Source organism: Eutrigla gurnardus (assembly GCF_963514095.1).
Source record: "Eutrigla gurnardus genome assembly, chromosome: 12".
Taxonomy (NCBI): domain Eukaryota; kingdom Metazoa; phylum Chordata; class Actinopteri; order Perciformes; family Triglidae; genus Eutrigla; species Eutrigla gurnardus.
Genome location: NC_139926.1, coordinates 22,398,877 through 22,421,049, shown reverse-complemented (window position 1 = coordinate 22,421,049; position 22,173 = coordinate 22,398,877). Strand labels below are relative to the sequence as shown.

The window sequence follows — 22,173 nt, the reverse complement described above, 5'->3', positions numbered from 1 at the left end:
CAGCTTCCAACTCTTTTTACCAGAATCCATTATAGAAATTATACTGATGACAAACCTGGAGGGGAGGCGTGTGTTTGCAGACACATGGAAAGCATTGAACCAGGTATACCTCCAAGCCTACATGGGTCTGTTGATTTTAGCAGGAGTATATCGGTCCAACAATGGGGCTACAGAAAGTCTGTGGGATGCGGAGTCAGGGAGGCCTATATTCTGGTCAACTATGTCCCTGCAACAGTTTCATGTCCACTCACGAGTAATCTGATTTGATGACAAAACTTCACAACCTTTCCGACCTTGCCTACGTTTGCAAGGCGCATTCCGACCTGATTGCAAAATGCCAATCCTGTGTGTGAAAACACACACACACACACACACACACACACACACACACACACACACCCATCCACACACACACACACACACACACACACACACACACACACACACACACACACATTCACACATGGATGATGTGTTCATGCTGATGATGTTTTGTGAATTTGGTCTCTGTTTGGATTTTTTTTTTTTTTACAATACACGCGAATTTTGGAATAAAGTGTACAATTTCAATATTCACTGCAGTAATTCATGTAAACCAGTAGTCTGAGACATTGTTAACAGCTTAAAGGGGAGTAAAATAAAATTTGGTGATGATCAGTGTTTTTTGTGTTAATCTAAGAGCAGTTAAAACAGGCCGGTCAAATTTGACCGGGAACACTAAAGTAAGGGGGGGAGAACGAACACGACACAAAGGTTAAACTATTTGTAGATTGATAATCAGGATATAGTTACTCTAAAAACAAGGATTCTGACTTTGTGTAGCTCACAGGGATTTTTGTGTTCTGGTTCTGTTTGTTCGAGAGTTGATTAATGTTTGGCTTTCACTGTCTGAATCCAAGAAGTATGACAGCAGAGACATCGGGGAATGGGATGAAATGTCACATATTGTAAGAGGATCCCCTGGTGCGGGTAATACTCGTGGGGATGTAAAGTGGTAAATAAGTGTTATTCAGATCAATGCACAGTGTCTCACCTTTTAGACCACTGAGACAGGGATGACAACACCCTGTCCGTCGCCATGGCAGCTGATAATAACACCACAGGCAACCATAAAAATCATAAGAAATGACTTTATTCATTAAAAACTAAAATACCATCATGTGGGTGGGAAGCAGCAAAGCAATTCCATGATCTAATATATCAAAGCCGAGGTGCATTATTATATTCACACAGTTTGTTTGCATGGAATTTTACAAATTTGCAAGTAAGTCAATTTATTAGGACAACTATTAATTTGAATGTCATTATTTATTAGTCTATTTCTCAGTGATCATGTGCAGTGTTTTTTTTTTGTAAATGTGTGCTTGGTTGCTGTGCAATCTATCAATCTTGCCTCTCCTGTCCTCTCTCCTGCAGGTTATGCCACCCCAAAGGCTTCCTGGATCCCCAGCCGTGAAAGAGAAGGGCTGATCCCTGTCCTTCCTGCTGCTTTGCACCCCATCCTTCCCTCCTTCCCTCTCCGGCCTAGTCCCCTCTCCCAGCCGCACATAACCCCACACCTGACCCTGCCACCCCCGTCATCCTTTACCTTCGAGACTATTCATCCAGACCCATCCCACGCTGCTCCATACCCAGCCACCCAGGTTTCCTCCGGCCACGCCAGCTGTCTTTCCTGCAGGGCCCTGCCCTCATCATAGAGCTGTCGTTCACCCACTTGCTGCACGCCAGGCCCCATGGCTACAGGAGGTCATGTCCCAGAGATAGATGTGTTGATCAACCTACAACAGGTAAGGATGGCTTTCTCGGTTTCTCCTTCATCCCGTTGGGAATCACCAACATGTGACGTTGGCTGTTGGTTGCGTTGTCATTAAAACCTCACATTTTATGAGATAGCCACACTCTTTTGTTTTAACCCAGAGCTTGTCGGTTGTGAACTGGAGGGATTCTGTTGCCCTTCTGGCCAGCGGCCCTCTGAGGAGGAGGTGAACGATCCAGCCAGGTGTTTGAATGCCATAAACTTGGGGAAAAGCCATCAGATTTTAGACGCAGGATCTCTCTCCCAAGCAACTCAGTGATTAAGAGCACTGGAGCGTCCATGTGGCAAGTAAAGGAAAATTTGGCTCTTGAAATTTGAACACATGATGAAAAGAATTCCAGAAATAACAGACATTTTTGTCACAATATATCCTTCATTTTATTACACAGTGACAAACAAATGCATAAATGATAAAGTTGCAGCATAAAATGAGGCTTTTCTACATCCATGATCCAGAGCACGGATCCTATCAGTACGACATAGACAGACAAGACGGAGCAGCAGTAAGTTATTAAGACCATCAGAGTGAAAGTGAGACACAAATCTATTAAATTGTAAAATATGAGCAGAGTCATCTCAGTCAGCATCTCTACCTCTTCCTCTTACACCGTGTGCCCACGTGCAGGAATGACAGTTCGTTACTATGGTTACCTGCACGCTCTGCATCTCTATCGCTGCTATGTCCTATTAAATTGACTTACTTGCAGTATACCATTCTTGATGCGTAGTTGGTTTTTATAGCACCCTCAATCTAATTGTTTCTGCAGTTTCTTGACTTCATCCAAAAGTTTAAATGCTTTTCAGGAACATTGTTTTAAATTACTATATTTTTTCAGTATCCCTCCTTTTTTATACCCATTTTTAAATCATAACCAGGAAACCAGTAAGGAGAATAGATCTGTGTTATCCTACGATTTGAAGAATATGTGTAATATCTGGAGTGTGGGTCAGAAATTGTACCAAATAAACACAAATTAGCAAAAAGACAAAATGGTGTTAATACATGAGGCAAGAATAAGGGTTGAGTGTTTGAGGGAAAATGTCCTTTAGCTTTCTGAAAATTTGACCCTCTGAACAGTAAAGCTGAATAGAGACAACGCTAAATGGAAGTGCATTATTTGTTTAAATCCAAGAGGTAATTAGCTTAGCTTAGCACTTAGCTTAGCTTAACACTGAAACAATGACCTCTCCAAATTATTATGGTCTTTTTTTTTTTGCATTTTCCAAGAAGAAGAATTTGATGCCTTCTTCTTTGTGAGAATTGTACAGCAGGACAATTTCGATGCAAAACCAGACAAATAATTTGATTTGTCCTTTTCATCTGGCAGGGCTGATTTAGTTTACGAAGAAATAAGGGAAGTGAAGTAGACAGTAAATAGTTTATTTTGGAAAGCAACTGGCATCTTAAAGATGGTAAAAATGGATATGCAAATGACTGCTGAGAACTGGAGGAGAGTTTGTGGGAATGTATCTATATCTGAGGCTTGTACAATGAAGTCACTCTCAGCGAGCCAGAAAAATAGTCCCGAGAAGGTGGTCTTTTCAGTGGGAACATTAAGTCTGGCCGTGAGGCAGAAAGCTTGACATTGTGTAGTGGAGTGAGGAAAAAAGACTTCATGAGATTGACAGATAGCTATGAGTGTGTTATTTCTTAGCTGCAAAACACTTTTTCACATTTTCACATCAATCAGCTGCCAAGTAGCTTGTCTACTGAGGGCCAGGGAGCAATGCTGAAGCACCAAATATTAATTGGACTCAGTGTTTCTACTATTTCTCCTACTGGATCTGGTATTTCTAAAAGAGGCCGTTCTCTCACCCTCAGGCCAGCGCTGCCCTTTGAAACCGTGCATCGTGAATGTCACACCAATGAATGTTTAAGTTCTTTCAAATGGCACTTTTGATATTATTGCAATATATTGTAAATAAAAAAAGAAAATTTGAACTTGAGTAACCTTATGCCAGATCTCTGCCTATTGTTTGAACATTACTTTGACATTTATTGACAAGAAGTAATTGAGCTTTCCCAGATATTCCTCGGGCAGTGTAGCAGGAGGATTCCAGACTCAGAAACATTGTTCATGTCTTCCTGGGGTACATTGAGACGTATCCAGGCCACACCAGACGTATGATCTCTGCAGTGTTCTGGGTCTTCTTCTTACCAGTTGGATATACAGGAGCCTAACGCCCAAAACACCTCAGCTGGCCACTTCCTACGCGAAGGAGCAATCTCAACTGGGCCGGATCAGTAAAACCATTTTCATTATAATACAAATAACAACACCTCCAACCTTCCAACACCTTACTTATATAGTAATGAAGTACAAGTATATTCTGATGATGTTCACAATTAATTCACTTTGTGAATAATAAAGAGTATCTTGATCGGAAGAAGTGCTGAAATGCCTACAAAATGCAATTATTCCCTCAACACATGGAGGGGATTGTGGAAAATGCTCAAGTCCTGAAGAAGAATGCTTTCTGTTCTCAGGGAGAAAAAGCTGCGCCAACTACGTTGCTGATGTGTCATTACGCACAGCGGGGAACATGTCATCTACTGTTCATAGCATATTGTGACACTGGTTTGAAGGAAATAATAGGCTGAATGCTTGGCTACATAAGGGGAACCTTCAATTTCCTACCATCAATTACTTGTGCACACACACACACACACACACACACACACACACACACACACACACACACACACACACACACACACACACAGCATTTTGGTCGTTACCTCTCATAATAGACCACCATTGGCATGCAGATTAATGGTACAATAAGTCTGCAAAATATTTTTTATGGAAATGTCAAAGCTTGTCATCCACGTACCCATTTACCTCTTTCAGCCATTTGCAGTTGCATGGCCTGTAATTTAATGATTGATATTTTTTTTTCCCATTCTGCAAAGACTCGCCCTCCTCTGCCTCTGATTGGCTAATGCTTGTTGTGTTATTTGCATATATATTTTAATGTTCATTGCTCATCAACAGAAAGAAGAAGGCTGGTAAGTTTAATGAATTCAAGTCCAACGTGGATGATTTCATAAGGATGGCAGCCTTCTTCTATAGTGCTCGCATAATTCCCATGTAGGACTGGAGTACAGGAGGAAATGGGTTGTTTTTATGTTGCTATGCACGTTGCCTATATGGATGGAATACAATCACAGATGTGTTGGAGATTACACTGCTGCTTTGATGTCATAATTAAACTTAATGTCAACTTCAATTTTGATTAAATATACAATTTTTAAAAAGGCACTTCATATGAAAAAAGGTTGCTGTCCCCGCTGTTGACCTTTGACCTTTAAGGCTGTGTGAGGTTATGTGTGCATGGAGGACTTTAAAGCAAGCAGCATGCGGTCCAGCTGCGCGTGGGTTGCCACAGAAACATCACCAGCTGCAGCCGGCTTATGTGAGCCGTAGGTTTTTGAAGATATACCCCGCGTGGCGTTGGAGGCTTTGGTCATTGTGTGCTTGTGTTAAGATTAGGTGGTAAATCATGCCGCTGTAATAAATGTAAATGTGTGAATATTGAGTGTTAACATCATGACGCTTCTGTGAAGAAACATACAGAATAATGTATTATTCCCCGCTTTTATGTGCATTCTATGTGTATTTGCACTCCTTGTTAAGGACGTCTTCTTCTTAGTATTATTATTATCATTACTAGTTTTAAAAGTCTGTTTCTGCTCTGCTGAATCTGGCTTCTCTGTTTTGCTGCTGCTGTTTAATATCGCCAGATAAGGAGAGCCAAAGGATGTAACAAATATTTGTGTTAGTCATGTTTTTGTGCATGATTGGACCATATTTAAGGACAACTTGCAAACAATCCCATTCAGTAAGGCAAACATTTCCAAGTAATGGCTCGAAAACATCAGCTGTGCAGCGAAACACTGACGCTGATATTTATGTTGGTTGTGATTTGTTTGTCTGGGATGTGCGCCAGCTCCACCAATCAAAGAGGCGAAGAGATGAAGGGATCAAGGGAGTGGGAAGCCGTTTTAAACGCTGCTAAATAACAAGTGAAGGAACCGGCATAATCTGCAGAGGCGGACGCTGATTGCATATTCTTATCAGCCGGAATTTTAATAAGTGACAGTACTTACGCAATTCTCTGTGCCTGGGCCTGGAATTTAAAATATACAATGTCTGCCTGAAGAACAACAAGCATACAGTATACTACTAGGATGCTACACTGTATAGTGTGTACTACTATAGTGTAGCATCCAAGAGCCTGGTGTCGACTGTGGACTCAGCATAAAGACTCGGTCACATGCATGCATCCTTGAGTGAGTGAGTGAGTGAACACCTTTTAATTGCTTCGTTCAGAGATCTTCAACCTGGGGTCCGGGACCCCTAGGGGGTCCGCAGTGTTACTGCCGGGGGTCCCCGAAATAATTTTCTTCCAAAATGTTTAATTTGTCCAAAAATACACCTTAACGTGAAAAAAACTATTTTAAGCAAATATAAATATTCCTGTAAGTTTCATATTATTTTGAGAAATTGTAATAGAAAATAGAATTTAAATATGAATCTGAAACAATTATTATTTGAATGGCTTTGCATATGTACATCATTACAAAGTACTGTTATACCTGGCATTATAGGCTGAACTACACATTATTATTGACCCAGTTTAATAAGGAACACTATTTTATACAATATGTAACAGGGGGTCACTCCTCCAGGTCACTGTAAGCCTTGGGGGTCCTTGGCCTGAAAACGACCTCTGGCTTACTTTTATACTGCCATTGAATGCCTGCCGACTCTTCTTACACCACTCCTAGCTGAGTGATAACACAACCGTGTCCATCTTTTCAGATGAATAATTGATATATGGAAGTATGAGTGAGGTTTCGGGGTTACTTGCTCAGCATGTGTTTTTAATGATGGACCTCCAGAAGAGGCTGGTTGGTCAGATGGTCTTATGGTCTTATGTGTATGTTACACTGTGTGCAGGTTCAATATTCACACAGTAGGAAAATAGCTACTATGATTGTTGAATTCCTCTGTTTGATTGTTGAATTTAATTTCTCTTGCATTCATTTTGAGCCTATTTTGATCCCTAACTTTGATATCAAACCTGTAACACACTGTTGGCTCTAGACCTGATGTCTTGGACACACATAAGTCAAATATGCCTTCACCTCGGAGGCTTTCCTGGGAATTTGATCCTGACAAACACATAAAAGACACACCCTCCTCCATATTAGTCAGCAGCTGATGAATATTTCAGCATTCCATTAAATATGAAATATTGATGTTTGCAGTAGAGGATGGGCAGTCGGTCCGCGAGAAAAGGTTACGACATGGTTTCAACTGAACAGTGGCTTTGCTCAGATGATCAGACCTCATTGAAGCTTCTCGTCGTCTTAATTGGTTTGAAGTGTCCAAACTAGCAGCGTAGTTGGGCTTTTAATGCGTCAAATATTGTGTAATTAAAGATGGTAACCCACGGTGCTAACACTCGATATGTTCAATGTACTTCATTACAACTGTATTAATATGAGGCCATTTCCATCTCCATGTCGGAAACACAGCTGCCTGAAAATGGATTATAGAAATCCTTTGTGCATCGTACGAAATGTCAAAGAATCTGATGACTTTTGATTTGATTTCCTTCAATTAATTAGGAACCATTTGGACCGTAAGAGTAAAAAAGAATCCAAAGTGACATCATCAAATGCCGTTTTATGTCCAAGATAAATACATATTCATATTTCAACATTTTCTTTCTTTTAGGCATTTCTGCTTAAGAAGATTTAATGATTTACTCATCAATGAATACAATTGTGAAAATAACATTTGTTTACTAGTTTACTACAACTACTGTATTTGCAAGAAAACTATTCATTTTGTTGAGAACACTGGAATTAAAGCAGCCAGTTCTTAAACTTCTGCCTCGGCCTACTTTGGATAAAATATGACCTACTGTATTTTAAATCCCTGTAGTCCATTGTTGGTGATCGAAATGAGACTCTAGTGTCTCCCTACAAACCGGGCATAGGTGGCTGGGTGTCCCTCCTCCTGTGTCCCTCCAACCCCAAATTACTTCAAAGCTGACATGAAAGAGTTTTTAGGCGTTTGCACTGATGGAGCTTGAGCAAAAGCAAAAGCTGGTTTAGAGGAAATCCCCTTACTGTAATATCTGCCACAGCCGAGACCATTATTCCCTCATGCATTACATTGGGACTATTAAATTCAGAGTCTTACGCTGATAAACACTGCTTATCAGCAAGGTAAGGAGGGGAGAATGTTAGAGAGGTTGAAATTAAAGTGGAATCAGTTTGCAGGAATAAAGAGCACCTAAACTAATGAGCAAAATTAAGCCGAGCCATCCTACGAAAACAAGGCTTTTAGCGCTCACGCAATTTAAAATTCTCACTTTTATATTCCGTCCAGCTTCGTCTGCCTCGGCCTTGTGTAGATTGGTAGCTCAGATCATTAAACGTATCCTGTCCCTTCGTCCCACTGGCAATTAGGAAGTAATGGAGCCCAGGCTCGGAGAAACGGGAGACCACAGAGCAGTAGCCAGAGTGCTAACAGTGCCAGCATCAATCAGAAGCAGAGGACGCGGCCCTGGCCCAGCGATTGCACCTATCAGAGGCAGCGGACGCCTCCAGCCTCCTCTGTCTCCGGGGGATATCTAGTGCATTAGCTCTTTGCTGCTTAGCACTTTGTTGTATTGATTTGATGCCCTCCGTACATGATGTGAAAGGTGTACGGACATTATGAGCCTATTGTCCTGAAACAGAGTGTATGTTTACAATACACCACTTAGTTTTCTCTCGTGATGAATACAAAGAAAAAACAGGGGTTTTGGGGCCAACCATGGTGGGTTTGAGCTAAAATCAGTAACAATGAAAAGTTGTGCTGGCAGCAGATTTGTTTTCACTGTTTACTTACAGGGTGTTGAGGTGTTTCCAATACTGTATAATTGGTGTTGGAACTCTTTTTCTCCAGGGGAAGGTGGAGGAGGAAGATGAGGAAGGATCAGTGGAGGAACTGGACGGAGAAGAGGAGGAGGAGAACTGGGAGAAAGCGCTGTCTGTGGAGCGCTTCGGAGACATCATCAGTGACTCCGCTTCCACCAGCGGAGGAAGGATGGGCCGGCACTACACTGAGAAAGACTTTGAAAGTAAGCAGAGCTACCGTGAACTATCGATCCTCATTACTATCACAAAGCAAGCTACTCAGAGGAAGAGTGAGAACTCCTTGTACGATTTACAATTTAGTGGACTAAAATCCATCACTTTGGTCTGAAATATTTCAGCTATTAGATGGATTACCCTGAGACATTCATGATCCCATGAGGATGAATCCTACTCACTTTGATGATACCTTGAATTTTCTTCTAGCGCCATCATTAGGTTTTTGTTTTTTTATATTTTTATAACTTATTGGATAGATTTCCTTGACATTTGGTGTAGCAATACATAATACCCAGAGGATGAACCCTAATTCATTTTCCACAGACTTTTCCTTTGACAACAGGTCAGAAGTCAGAGGTTTCCACTTATCCAGTCAAGTTTCTTTGCAACTAATCAAACTGGATGACCATGAACCTTTCTACAGATATCCATGGTCTCAAGAGGGTGAACCCTTGTGACCTTATGATGATTAATTACTTTTTTCTCTACAGTCACCAGACATTGATTTTTGTTTTTAGTGAAATGTCTCCACTGCAATTGGATGGACTGCCATGAGATTTGGTATAGGCGTTCATGTCCCCCTCAGGATATATTGTAATAACGTCAGTGATCAACTTTTTATCTTGCAGGTCATCATTTCATACTTTAGTTTAGGATCAAATACATGCAAGTATTCGACTAATGATATTCCGATCAGACTCGGCTCTACTCAGTGTGTAAGCCTAATTACAAATGTTACTAACACACCTAGCGAACATAATGAGCATGTGTAATATAATTCCTGCTAAACATCAGCATGCTGTAATTAGCATATAGCACAGCTGGGCCTAAATGCAAGGCTCACATAGCTACTAGCGTGAAAATATTCCTATTAATTGTATTCCTATTATCCACTTAAATATAAAGGTGTTTATGTGTGTATTAATACACAAATCCCATCATGACCTTGTCTATCAGAGTTTGGCTTGTGTTAATATTAAAATCAGATTTAGAGCACCAGATACTGTGTAAGTATATCAGTGGATTATTATTATTTAACAGATGTGATACCACATGCTCTGGCAGGCGATTATAATGGCTAAGATTAGATAGCGCAGATTTCTTTTGATGTGTATTAAACAGTGAATTTCTCAATTATGACATGTTAATTAAAATTTAAGCCTTTGTTTGTGTTGTGTCTTTCAAGTGCTTAATAGGGAATTAGAGGGAGAGAGAGAGAGAGAGCATGCCTTCTGAGAATAGCACTTGTTTTTTTCCTTTGCATGTTCTTCTTAATGAAATCAAAAGCTAAGAAATTGATATTTGCTCCTGTCATAACAATAAGGTGATTGATGGTGTGACCTCTTCCTGTTAGTCTTGATTGGAATACATGTCATGACGACAATGCTCCTGCGTTAGAGCTCAAATTGGATAGATTGAATTACAGTGTTTGGGGAGAAATCACCAGTAGGCCCAGGAGCATTGTGTGACGGGCTGAAATGTGCGAAGTAGCTCAGAATAATAACCTCCCATGGCGATGCTACCGATGCCATCATGAGGAGCAATCACAACAGAACACAAACGCAAATCTGTTTACAGAAATATCAAAGTACATACTTCCCTCATGATGTACGTCTGATTGTATTCCGAATGTCGTTGAACACAGATCACAGACACACTTTTCACCATACGCACCACCCCTTATCCACCCACCTGCCCCTGCCCCAGCGGTTACGCAAGAGGGTGCACAGCATGGACAGGAGGCGCAAAAAGAAACGGAAGAAAAAAAAGACCTCTCTGCCTCCTTCCGACGTGACCCCCACCATCCACGAGGTAGACGAGGAAGAGGCCGAGTCCGAGACGGACGGCCAGGGAGTGGCGGCCACGCCCACGGAGCTACCTGATATTCAACCACAGGTAAACTAGGTCTGAGGAACCGCGGGGGCCGCTAGTGTGAAGGTGGTGAGAACATTCATACACCTCATTTCTTCAGGAGTGATTAGATCATAAGCACGTTAGCCACATGCTTCCCCTCTCACGAATCTTCCTCTTCCTCTCAGTTTAGTTTGGGGAGCCAAGAGGACTTGGTGGAACCCCATCCGCTCACTACTTTCTACACGGAAGATGAAGAACATCCACAAGCCTCGGCCACACTGATAAAGAAGGAGACTCGTAACGGGGCGATTGCTGTTCTTGGAGAGAATGAGGAGGTGCTCGGAGAGGAAGCTGCCTGCAACAGGTAAACTCAAGCTTGTTCTGTTAGTAATTCATAATTATCAACATTTTCACATATTAGTCAAATGACTATTTGCAATGGTGTCCCCAAACAGACACAGTCCGTCAAAGCAAAATGCCGAAGTGAGAAAGTGTTTGTCGGATGGGCTCCACACTGTACTATTTTCTTCCTCAGCCCATGCCACAGCCTTCCACCAGGTTTCATGTTGTTTCCAAAATGCTGCTGACAACCTGAAATTGGAAAATGTAACCTCCTTGGCCGATGTGTTATCACCTGACTCTGCAGTTCGTCTCGCCTCTGATCCTCCCTCGTCTGAGATTCATTCAGCTAATTGCTTTTTCTGGCTGCACATTTAATACCTTGTTCACTTTGTTTTCAGCAGCAGGAGTTATTTTCAGCCAGGAAAACTAGCTGCTAACAGCTAAATAGACAGATATTTCCCCTAAGATTTGGTGGAAACATGACTCAAGACTAGTGCTAAACCTGTCTGCTGGGTGTACACTTTTATCATGCAACCATTTTTTAACTAGTTTTCCACAAGAATTATTACATTTTTGTTGTGTTATTTGGCTGCCCCCATGTGGCTCAAACCATAGCAAGGCAATATATCCGCTGTGAATGCTGTAATCTACATAGGAGGCTATATTGCATTATCCTCAACCACTTACGTTCCAAAACATTTAAATGGGAAATGAATACGACTATTGAAACATATCCTAAAGCTAGATAAGTTGCAAACACAAGATTGATAAGTTGTTAGCACACACGTTAGCAAACGGTTGCCTATTTACACATCCAGTGGAACTGGAGCAGCATTAGCATCATTTGGATTCGTGTTTCTGTCCCGCTGATTCATGCAAGTCTAATATTTACTCTCCTTTTCGATCAGTTTTAGTCTCCACCAACGCATTATAATTGTCACATACTCCACAGCGTTTCACCAGCTAGTCGCTAACCTTCTGTGTCTGCCGTTTGGTTTATCAAGGCGTTTTGATGATAGCAATGGGAATGAAATGAAGCTGTGGGCCATACAACTTAAACAATTAGCTGAATTAGGAGCTGAAGGGAATAGAAGAGTTGGGTGATAATTCTGTTTGGGCCATTTAACATTACGCGCCGTTTTTTTATCCACTGTGATTGGATTTCCATTAAAGACCATCTCACAGGAGATTTTGTGCTGGTGATGTAAGATGAAACGTGCGTTGTGCAGAAGTCCAGTGCGTTGCTATGGTTACCTGCAGTTTTATAAACCTTGTGGACTGGTTTACTGTCGACTGGTAAAATTCACATACGAACAATGTTGGTGGTGCACTGTTTTCCAAATGTAGCAGCCAGCCAGCCAGCCAATAATTAGTATTATGTCGACCATGGCATAAGAGAGGATGCCAAAGCTGGATTAAAGAGGATTTAATTAACATTCAAAGGTTTATTTGCTTTCTAAATGTTGAACTGACCTCCTGCACCAAATGCTTCAGGTACAACAAGGATACACGCAGCACAAAGCACAATAGAGCAACACACAAGCACATAGTTGTTTCCACTCTCATTGCATGCATTTTCATTTTGCAGCGTAAATGTTTGAGAAGACCATCTAGCCTGCACACATGCATCAGAATTAATATATTTTTTATGACTTTAATTCTAAAATAATATATGGATTTTGCTCCTCGGAGGTCAGGGGCTCCATGGTGATTCAGGTATTTGTCTGTGCTTATTCCTGGTTGGATGAAAGCCCAGACGCCCCACCACGCCTGTGCCATGCAAGATTGTGTTGCTGTGTTTGAGTGAACACAGCCGAGGATGACTCAGAGGGTTGATGAGGCGATCCTGGCCTGCTGCTGTGCTGGGAAGCCCTCTACTGGTGAAGGGACAGCAATGCAACCAAAGGAGAACCACACGGCATTTTAGCAGCAGCAACATTTGAATTGATTTTTTTTTAAATGTAAACAAATCTAAATGTAAACGATTTCTACAACATGATGTTCTAATGTGACTCCGAGCTCATCGTGGCAACATTTGATAATCTTTGATCTACTGCTTTTTCCCCAGTGTCCCCTCGGGATCAGATCCCTTAAGTTCAACCACAACCCGCGGCTGGTTCCGCAGGAAGCCCGTCCATCACCGGCTGGCGGCCGCCCAGCGGAGCAACTATGACCTGCGGGAGCGGATCTGCATCGGCAGCATGACAGCGCTGGAGACGGCCGTCTACCAGCAGGTGCCCACGGATGAGGCTGAGGCCCAGATGTTGGCCAGCGCCGACCTGGACGACATGAAAAGTAAGGGAGATGTAATCCAGGGCTCTTGGGAGACGGTGGCTCCAGCTATAATTAACGTTACACAGCGGTACTGTTGCTATGGCTGCTGTATCTATTGCACAGTAAATGCCACAAAGCAGGTTGTACAATTTATTAGCATACACCAGTATACTAAAATGTTACCCATTTTCACTCACTTTTCTTCTCTGCTATGTTGTGGCACATTCTGGCCCACAAAGTCATGATACAGTTTGACCGATTTGGTAAACAGAAAACAAATCTTTGTTATTCTCTTATTGCTGTTGAGAAGTAAATACCATGGAGCAGAGGAATGGGGATGTTTCCTCTGCTGCTGAATGTCTGAGATGACTCAGCTTTACTTTTCACCCACGCTACGACGACGTGGCGGGGGGATGTTTGTGAGGTGTCTTTTCTCTGGCGTTGTTGTTATATAGCAACCAGTCACTTTGCTCCACCACGTCTCCATCAGAGCTCTGTGATAGACACACAATACAACATGCATGAAACATATTTTAATGTTCAGCATGATTTGTTAGGGCTAGACCCTAAATAATGACCAGCTCAAAAGGAGACAGTAGAGGAAATGCAGCATCAGCATCCATGCTGCCCGAGAGATAGCTAGATGCCATTATCTTGTTGTATTGAAGTTTTGATTACAAACTAAGTTAGTAAATTTAGTTATTGGCCCCAAATGTCAAAATTATCCAGAAATAATATGTTTTTTTGTTTTTTTTTCAGAAAGTGTTTTCATCTGCATTTCTGTGTTAAGGCTGGATTCATGTGTTCAGCACCCTCTCCTGGTAGTGGATATATACATCTTCCTATACAGCATGTTAATAGGACAAACCTTTTTTAACACATACATCACTCAAGAAATAATAAAAAAACACTAAAAAAAGTAAAAAAAACAACAAATAAAAGGAGCTAATATTTATTTATTTAATGTCAAATTAAAAGAAGAAAAGAGTGACCAAAATTCTGTTCATCTTCCTGCATCTGGATTATGATGACGTGTTATATAAACAAGCCTTATAGCCTATTTCATCCCAACAATATTGGAACAGTAATTAGTTAATAAATTAGTTGTTGTTATTGCCCATTCCTCTTTGAAATTGTGGTCAAACTGGAAATCCTGTTGTGACACGTATGGACTCCCCTGCTGCTCTGCTGCTGACCAGTAACCAGTTTTCTGCCTGTGAGTCGGCTCCACTGTGGGCGTCCCACACATTCTGTCCCCACTCACACGGTTAGAAACAAGTTCCCGACTGAATGACAAAGTGCAGAATATCTACCCACGACTTCTGCAAATGAATATCACATCTACAGAACGACTGAAGAAAACTCCAGAAGACTCCTGGATGGTTAGTGTTGACATGGATGCATTTCAGTCGGAGGCCGACTGCAGATAAGGATGTTACTGAGGGAATTAGTAGCTCAATGAGGCTCAAGTCTTCAAACAAAGCGCGACCAGAAAATACATTCATGTGATGGTAAGAACGAATGAAAGGAGAGCAGAGGGGAGAGAGAAACGGGGATGTAAAACCCTCTCTCTCCCACCATCCAGGCCATTAATTAACATAGAGGCTGCAGTCGATTCCCCTTCAGCAGCGACCCTGCCCCCGGCCCTCTCTGCTTTACCAGAGCAGAGTAATCATTGACTGTTTAGGGACCATCTGGAAACAACAAACAGGGCAGCCACTCTGTGAGTGATGCTTCACATTGACAGACCGTGTGTACATCACCGCCGCATGTCGGTAATCTTCAACTGGGAACGCGGCAAGTCAAAGTGACTTTGTTGGTTTTAATCGACCGCGGTCGAGGAATTTAGTCAGGCTTCAAAAATCACATTAGACTGTTAAATCTCATCCATGAAAGTAAAAAAAAAAACTCCTGCTTTCCTACAAATGCTTGTTCTGTGTCACCCGCACACACACACACACACACACACACACACACACTTTTTCATCATGTCATGCTTCAGAGAGCTGTTGAGCTCACACTGGGGCACCTGTTGACGAGTTAGACCACGACACCTCAGGGGACGGATAGTTACCATGGCGACCCAGGGAGGAGAATGGTACAGCTTGATCTAATAATTAGCGCCATGACATCTCACGAAGCAGAGCGCTGGAACCGATTCTTAGGTTTGATTCTAATAGTTTCATCATTTAGATTTTACTCGAGCAGTATTTGTGCACGTTTCAGTCTTTTTGCTGCATACTTGTGCCCTTTTTTTCCGTTTAATGCAGTCCTGACGAAACTTTACCCTTCAGCACGTCACATGGTCGGAAAGTGACGGCGGCGCTATGGAAACGCAGGGCATAACCTCGTCTGCTGCGATCCATGTTATGTTGGTTTTCAAACAGCCACCGAGATCAATGGAATGGAGACATCATTAAAAAAAAGGGCGGCACTACCGTTCAGCTGACAGGCGGGTCTCACAAAGTAGACCATCCCTCATCAATACTTCCTTTTGGAGCTGCTACCAAGGTGAACGCTGCTACCATAGATGCATCGCTCTGATTGTGGATACAGCAAAGGGGGGCTTCTGCCGAAGGGTCGAACTCCAATTTAGCATTTTGTTTGGATTTCATGCAACAAGAAGTTTTTTTGCGACATTACGGATCTTGTGATTTGTTTTTCTGGACCGAAGGCTGATTATTTTTCTTTTTTATGCTTGTTTTTTGATTCACAAAACAAGCACAGAAGTCTGACTACCTAAACAAGCTTTTTTTTTTCTTGGCTGCCTGCCGCAAAAACATCAGCTATCAGGGCTGGTTTTCAAAGTTTATGTATTTAGGTTATTTTTGCACAACCAGGGCAATACAACAGAGGTAGGCTAGTGGTCACCGCGGAGACCCCAGCTCATCGGAACAGTGACACGGGGCGAGCGACGGCATTCAAGAGTCGGAAGCATTGGATGAGCAGTGTGTCCGCTCGCAGAGAGGAGGATAGGAGGAGGAACCGACCGCGGAGATGACAGACATTGAGGGACAGGAGAAGCAGGGGCACGGGACCTCCGATAACAAGCTCGCCACTGACCACCATGGACAGGAACGGCGGTTCAGTGCCCAGAAGTGCGTTGGTACCCCAAAGCAGCACCAACATGAGCACCACGGGTCAACATCCAACGTGGAAGGGGACTTTGAAGAGTTTGTTTTGGATTTTGATGACTATGACTTGCTCGAGTCGATCCACACTCAACTGGGGTCACCAGTGGAGCCTGTCCGTAAGTTACACTCCTGCTGCGTCGCATTACACGTCAATGAAGAGCTTCCGTCAAGCTTCCGATGACGGACGTTCTGGGATCGTAGCACAGTGAGGAAGTCAGAAATTCACATGAATTATTCCACTTGTACGTTGATGATCAATGGATGGGAGCTCTCTTTTTTTCCATTGATTATGTAGCATGCTGCTTGCTTAATTAACGGCAATATAAGACTCATTCATGCCAACACACAGAGCAAAGTTGCCCATGGTATTGAGCGAATCGACGCGGTACTCAAATGCTGCCGTTTCCTGCTTTCCTATTGATCCAGTGGCACCCATTTGGCTCCGGGGAGCGCCACAGCTAGAGCGGAAAGACATTTCATTGACCAGCCATGTGTGGTTCCGCTATTTTTATCTGTATTTGGAACATGGCACATATAGCACATAGTCCTGTGATGAAGCTGGGTACCACCACAAGCAAAAGTGGATCAGCCTGTAATACCTTAGCTAATGACTATTCAACAACACATTCATTTGGAGCAGATATTTAAAACAACAAGTCTACATGGACCAGATCTTTTTCAGCAGTCTATTTAAAACCTTTTATTAAGATGGGATTTATTCATTCTCATCTAGAGCAATTCTATGCAATTATCAGAAAGTGATGACCTGCTTTGGCCTGCTAACCACACCCCTTTATGACTTTTTTCATCAACATAAAGGTCGCCTGGCAAATTGAGGCCAAACACGCCTCTTTTCAAAAACCTTGGCCATTAAGGGGAACACAGATTAAACACATCAAGTGTGTTTACAGGTGTTGGGGAGCTACATATAGCTGAATAAAGCCTTTAGCGTCTACAGAGGAAGCGGAACAAGATCTGATAAATTGCCTCAAGTGATGTCACTTGAGTCAGCATCAGTTGGGTCTGCAGAACACATGTTTTAAAAATGAATAACACAATCTGGAGGGGTGGAGTAAGAAGGAAGTGAGATTACCAGAATACGGCTCATTTCTGCTTCAGGCTAGCAGTTGAAAACTACGTTAGCTGCTATAGTAGCATAACATACCCAAATCTTCATGCTCCATAGCTGGGATTTAATAACCAAAGTAAATAACAGTCCCCATGAATGTGAACTTGATCAATCTAAGAAATAGAAAACAGGTCAAAGGTTGTGGCAAAGCTTTGAATCATAATGACTTGACATTTTCGAGGCAGATGCATGTTGACAGAGTTTATTATCTGCAGCTTCTTCTTAAAACTACACTAGTGAGTCTTCTGTTATGTATCCATGCACATATTTAGCATGTATGCTTTTGATTGACATATAGAAACATTCCTTTCAAGCACAACTTTACATTCAAAGGGTTCGTAATGACATAATGTCTAACCGGGTGTCTGTTTTTCATTTTTATGAAGCCAGATCCCATTCAAAGCTAGATTTCAGATGATTTGGTTAAAAATATGTTGCAAATCAGATTTCTGCAACAATTGGATTTCACTCTAAGAGTAAAAAGAGACAGAAAATCAGATACGTGGACAACATGGCAACTGTCAAGCAAATCATTTTTTTTTTTTCTAAAATGCACATAGATCAGTATTATCAAAATGAGATGGAAGGTTACACGAGGATGGTTTAGCTCATTTTTTTTCATAATCTAGAACATGTGTGTCTTATCATTGTCCCAAGCGAACAAACAAGACCAGTCATGATTCAGCTCATGTTGCCCATGATATGTCCCATCAGAGAAAAGGTCAATTAAAAGCCAAATAAAATAAAATCATCTAAAAAAAAGGTCTATGATTGTGCCACGTGGTTCAACACTCAGAAATAAAGGCTGTATCTAAAGTCACTCTAAATGTTAAAGTGTGTTTGAGTTAATTAGGGACACGTGTTGCCTCTACAAACGTGTGAAAAAAGGACAGCTGTGCTGCTCTCATCCTATTATCTAAGGTGCTTGGGTGGTTGCCCTCCCGCCTGCCGTTACTAAGCAACCAAGACCTACGCACTGCGATGAAGACGAAGTAGAAGTTGGGTAGCCATGCACTAAATGCATCAGCTCCTCCATATATTTCCTGAAGACTGACATTTATGGAAGGAAGAAAAGATCCGCTGTCTGTGATTTGTTGTTCCGAGTCACACGACGTTCCAGCACACTGCAACACCATCCAAGTGTCTTTATTGACGATAATGGATTTGAGGGCATTTGCTGGATTTGCTGTTCCAGTTTTTTTCAGATTCCAAAACGATGTTTGGCATCGTTGGATTCTAACAATAAAAGTAATAATGCTCACACTTACTATAGATGGTTCAAGTATATTTGTATTTTAAGAACATAGGTTTACGTTAGACTCCAGTTCAAGAGGAGAAAGAGCAACAAAATGAAGTCTTCTTCACCCAGACGTCATTTTCCCTGTCCCTGGGCTGCCCTATGGTGAAAAACATCAGCTCGCAGCAGTTCATTTAAGGACAGCTTTTAGGGCTTTTCCCTTGTGGGAGGCTACAAGACAAAATACAGCATAACATCTTGATTTCCATGTCTCTCGGTTTCCCTGAGCAAGGCATAACCTAGCAGGATGAAACACTTACGGCAGTTTTATGCGTGCACACACACACACACACACCCACACACACCCACACACACACACACACATACATACTCTCTCTCTCACCTCCACTGTGGTTACCTCCCGACCGAGCGTGAAAAAGATTGAAAAAGACAGTGTTTATTTTAAGAAATTATATTCAGCGTCTAAGTGGTCGATGGCAGCTCCAGACTAAATGCAAATATAAATACCTAAACGGTCCCCCAGATCTTTACCGTGACCTTAAAAAACACCAACAACCCATGTCTTATATAGCCAAGTATGTAGCTACCCATAATCTCTAATTGCTGCCTTGGAAAGTGGAATAAAATCAACCTAAACATAGCCTGATTCCCATTCAGGCTATGTTTTTGAAAACAGTTGACCGAAATGTAAATACAGCTGATTTGCAGTTTTTCTTTAACCATTGCAAATCCATACTGGTCTCCAAATCGTGTAAGACGTCCTTTCCCACTCTCTAAACCCATTTTCACACAGGTGGTTAGCTTTTCAACTTTCCCAGATCCTTCCGTCCAAATGAAGTGAACTCACGAGGTTCCCACTCTTTAACATGGCAAATGATAGCCAGGTCCGTGCAGTAATGAAAATACCTTCTTATTATGCTAAATTCAATAAAATATGGTTTGTGGGTGAAGGAAATTGAAAATAAAATTAGTCTTTTTGAACTGACAAATGTCTGGGGACAAAACCACCTCCTCGGTAACCGTTTCCCATGGCGCACATACTGTAGATTCCCATTCACCCAACTTTTGCCTTGTTATTGGATGTTCTTCTGTCAGCCCGAAACTTAAACAGACATACAAATTAGATTTGGGATTTTCCAGCCTCAAGCACATTTTCTGAGTTTGTCCTAAAGAAAAAAAAAAGAACAGGCTATTGCTGACAGAAATGCACCTAGTACGGTTGGTTTCTGAATTACTTCTCCAGAAAAACTAGACGTCATGACTCAGAAATGTTGACCATTTTTTGACTTCAAACACTTGTGGCTGTTCAGGTCACAGATTTGAGGACAACCCCGGGGTGAGACGCCACCTGGTGAAGAAGTCGTCACGGTGTCTGGTGAGCCGAGCCAGCAACAGTTCCTTACCACTGAGCAGTCTGAAGAAGAAGAAGAGAGCAGCAGATAAGAAAACTCATGAGGTTTGCAGCACACTTTCTTCCAGCAAATACAATAATCTGCATTCGTCCACTGGTGGAAAACTTCAAAATGCAGGTCACATAAAATCAGAGTCATAGTGAAAAGCAATCATCTTTAAAGCCACTTGTTAAGTCATTATGGGGAACCTGTCAATAATATTCACTTATATTCAACATTATCCTTGTTGCTCTGGTTTGGTCTCCACCAGCTCCTGAGGCAGATTATCTGGCTCTTTCGCTGCTAAACCTTTTGTTGTTTGTTGTGTTTTACCCACTATGCTAACCTTTGGTAGTGTTATGTTTTGTTTATGGTTTTTGCTTATGCTGCTAGAAACATGATTTATGAGAGCAATGAGAGTTAAACAAAAAGTTACAAAAACTGCAAAGGCTAAACCGCTCAAAACACTGGATGATAATCCTTTATGCAGTGACCAGCGACTCTCTGGTACCCTCACACACAGTCACTTGATCCATTGTTGATACAAGAAATATTAATTGTCGCTTACTGATGAATGTAGTAAGACTCATAATGTCTGAGAAATCGGAGATTCTAGCACATTCCTCTTCGTTGACCTGATCAGACATCAGTACAAACTCGCTGACAGCATAAACGTCCCACAAACAAAAACTCATATGGGTATTATATTCCGTCTCTCTGAGGATACTTTGCTTAAAATTAATATTATGTCGAAATCTGACTCGAATCGCCAAGCGATGTGGTTCTCCGCTCAGTCCAAACCACTCTAAGCTGGATCCAGACCACTTAGTTTCTCCCCATAAACATTTGTGTAGTCATTGGATCAGCTGTCTTTGAATGTATTTTCCTATCAGTATAATATCTTGTTTTGGTTTAGAAATGATCCAAGATAGGAAGAGCCAGATTGTGGTCTCGCTGGTGTTTTTTTGTTTGTCGGCTACAGGCCTTATTGTAGTTACGCTGTAAAAGATCCGAGTGCATCTTTAATGCGTATATGTCTACTTCATCTTTAATCACCAGTTGTTCGTGGAGCTGAACGAACTGATTGTGGAGAAGGACCATGAAATGCGTTGGAAGGAGAGGGCCCGCTGGATCAAATTTGAGGAGGATGTGGAGGAGGAGACGGACCGCTGGGGCAAACCTCATGTGGCTTCACTCTCATTCCGGAGCTTGCTGGAGCTTCGCCGCACCATTACACATGGTAAACATGCATATTTAGCGAGGTGGATGTTGACAACACTGTTTGCTTGGGTGCATGTGCAGCTGACATCAGCATTTTCTCCGGCTTTTCCTCCAATCTGTTCCTGTGCCGTCTTCCCTAGGTGCCATCCTTCTGGACCTGGAGCAGAACTCCCTGCCCGGCATCGCCCATCTGGTGGTGGAGACGATGATCATCTCTGACCAGATCAGAGCTGAGGACAGGCCCAGTGTTCTCCGGGCTCTGCTTCTCAAACACAGGTCGGCAACCAATCACCAACAATCACTTCTAGAATGTAAAAGATATCTAAGAGAACATTTGTCTCAATAGAATCAGTTAAAGACATATTTTACAGTAGCTGAAGCTGTCTTATCAAGTCACGCCCTCTTCGACGTCACCAAACCTAATTTGAACAATTCTTATAACCATAAGAAAAAGTGTGAAGAAAAGTGTGTGTGCAGGGATCGTGTACTTCAGGCCTCCACTAATGGAACCTATATTAAATACGCTGAATCAGTCGCTGTCCGAAATGCTGTAAAATAATCCCAGCTCCATTAGTATGTGACATTACTTTTAATTTAT

General features: G+C 42.0%; 1 protein-coding gene across 1 annotated transcript in view; it reads left to right on the top strand.

Annotated features, from left to right (window-relative positions):
• Positions 1-1,634: 1,634 nt before the first annotated feature.
• The window catches only part of slc4a3 (solute carrier family 4 member 3), a 40,433-nt gene continuing 19,894 nt past the window's right edge, over positions 1,635-22,173 (top strand). Inside the window, exons 1-8 of the mRNA XM_084023402.1 lie at positions 1,635-1,787; positions 8,785-8,959; positions 10,618-10,868; positions 11,012-11,190; positions 13,237-13,463; positions 20,274-20,419; positions 21,414-21,594; positions 21,716-21,851. Coding sequence (XP_083879528.1) covers positions 1,734-1,787; positions 8,785-8,959; positions 10,618-10,868; positions 11,012-11,190; positions 13,237-13,463; positions 20,274-20,419; positions 21,414-21,594; positions 21,716-21,851 — 1,349 coding nt within the window. The 5' untranslated portion in view covers positions 1,635-1,733. The remainder of the gene's footprint in view (positions 1,788-8,784; positions 8,960-10,617; positions 10,869-11,011; positions 11,191-13,236; positions 13,464-20,273; positions 20,420-21,413; positions 21,595-21,715; positions 21,852-22,173) is intronic.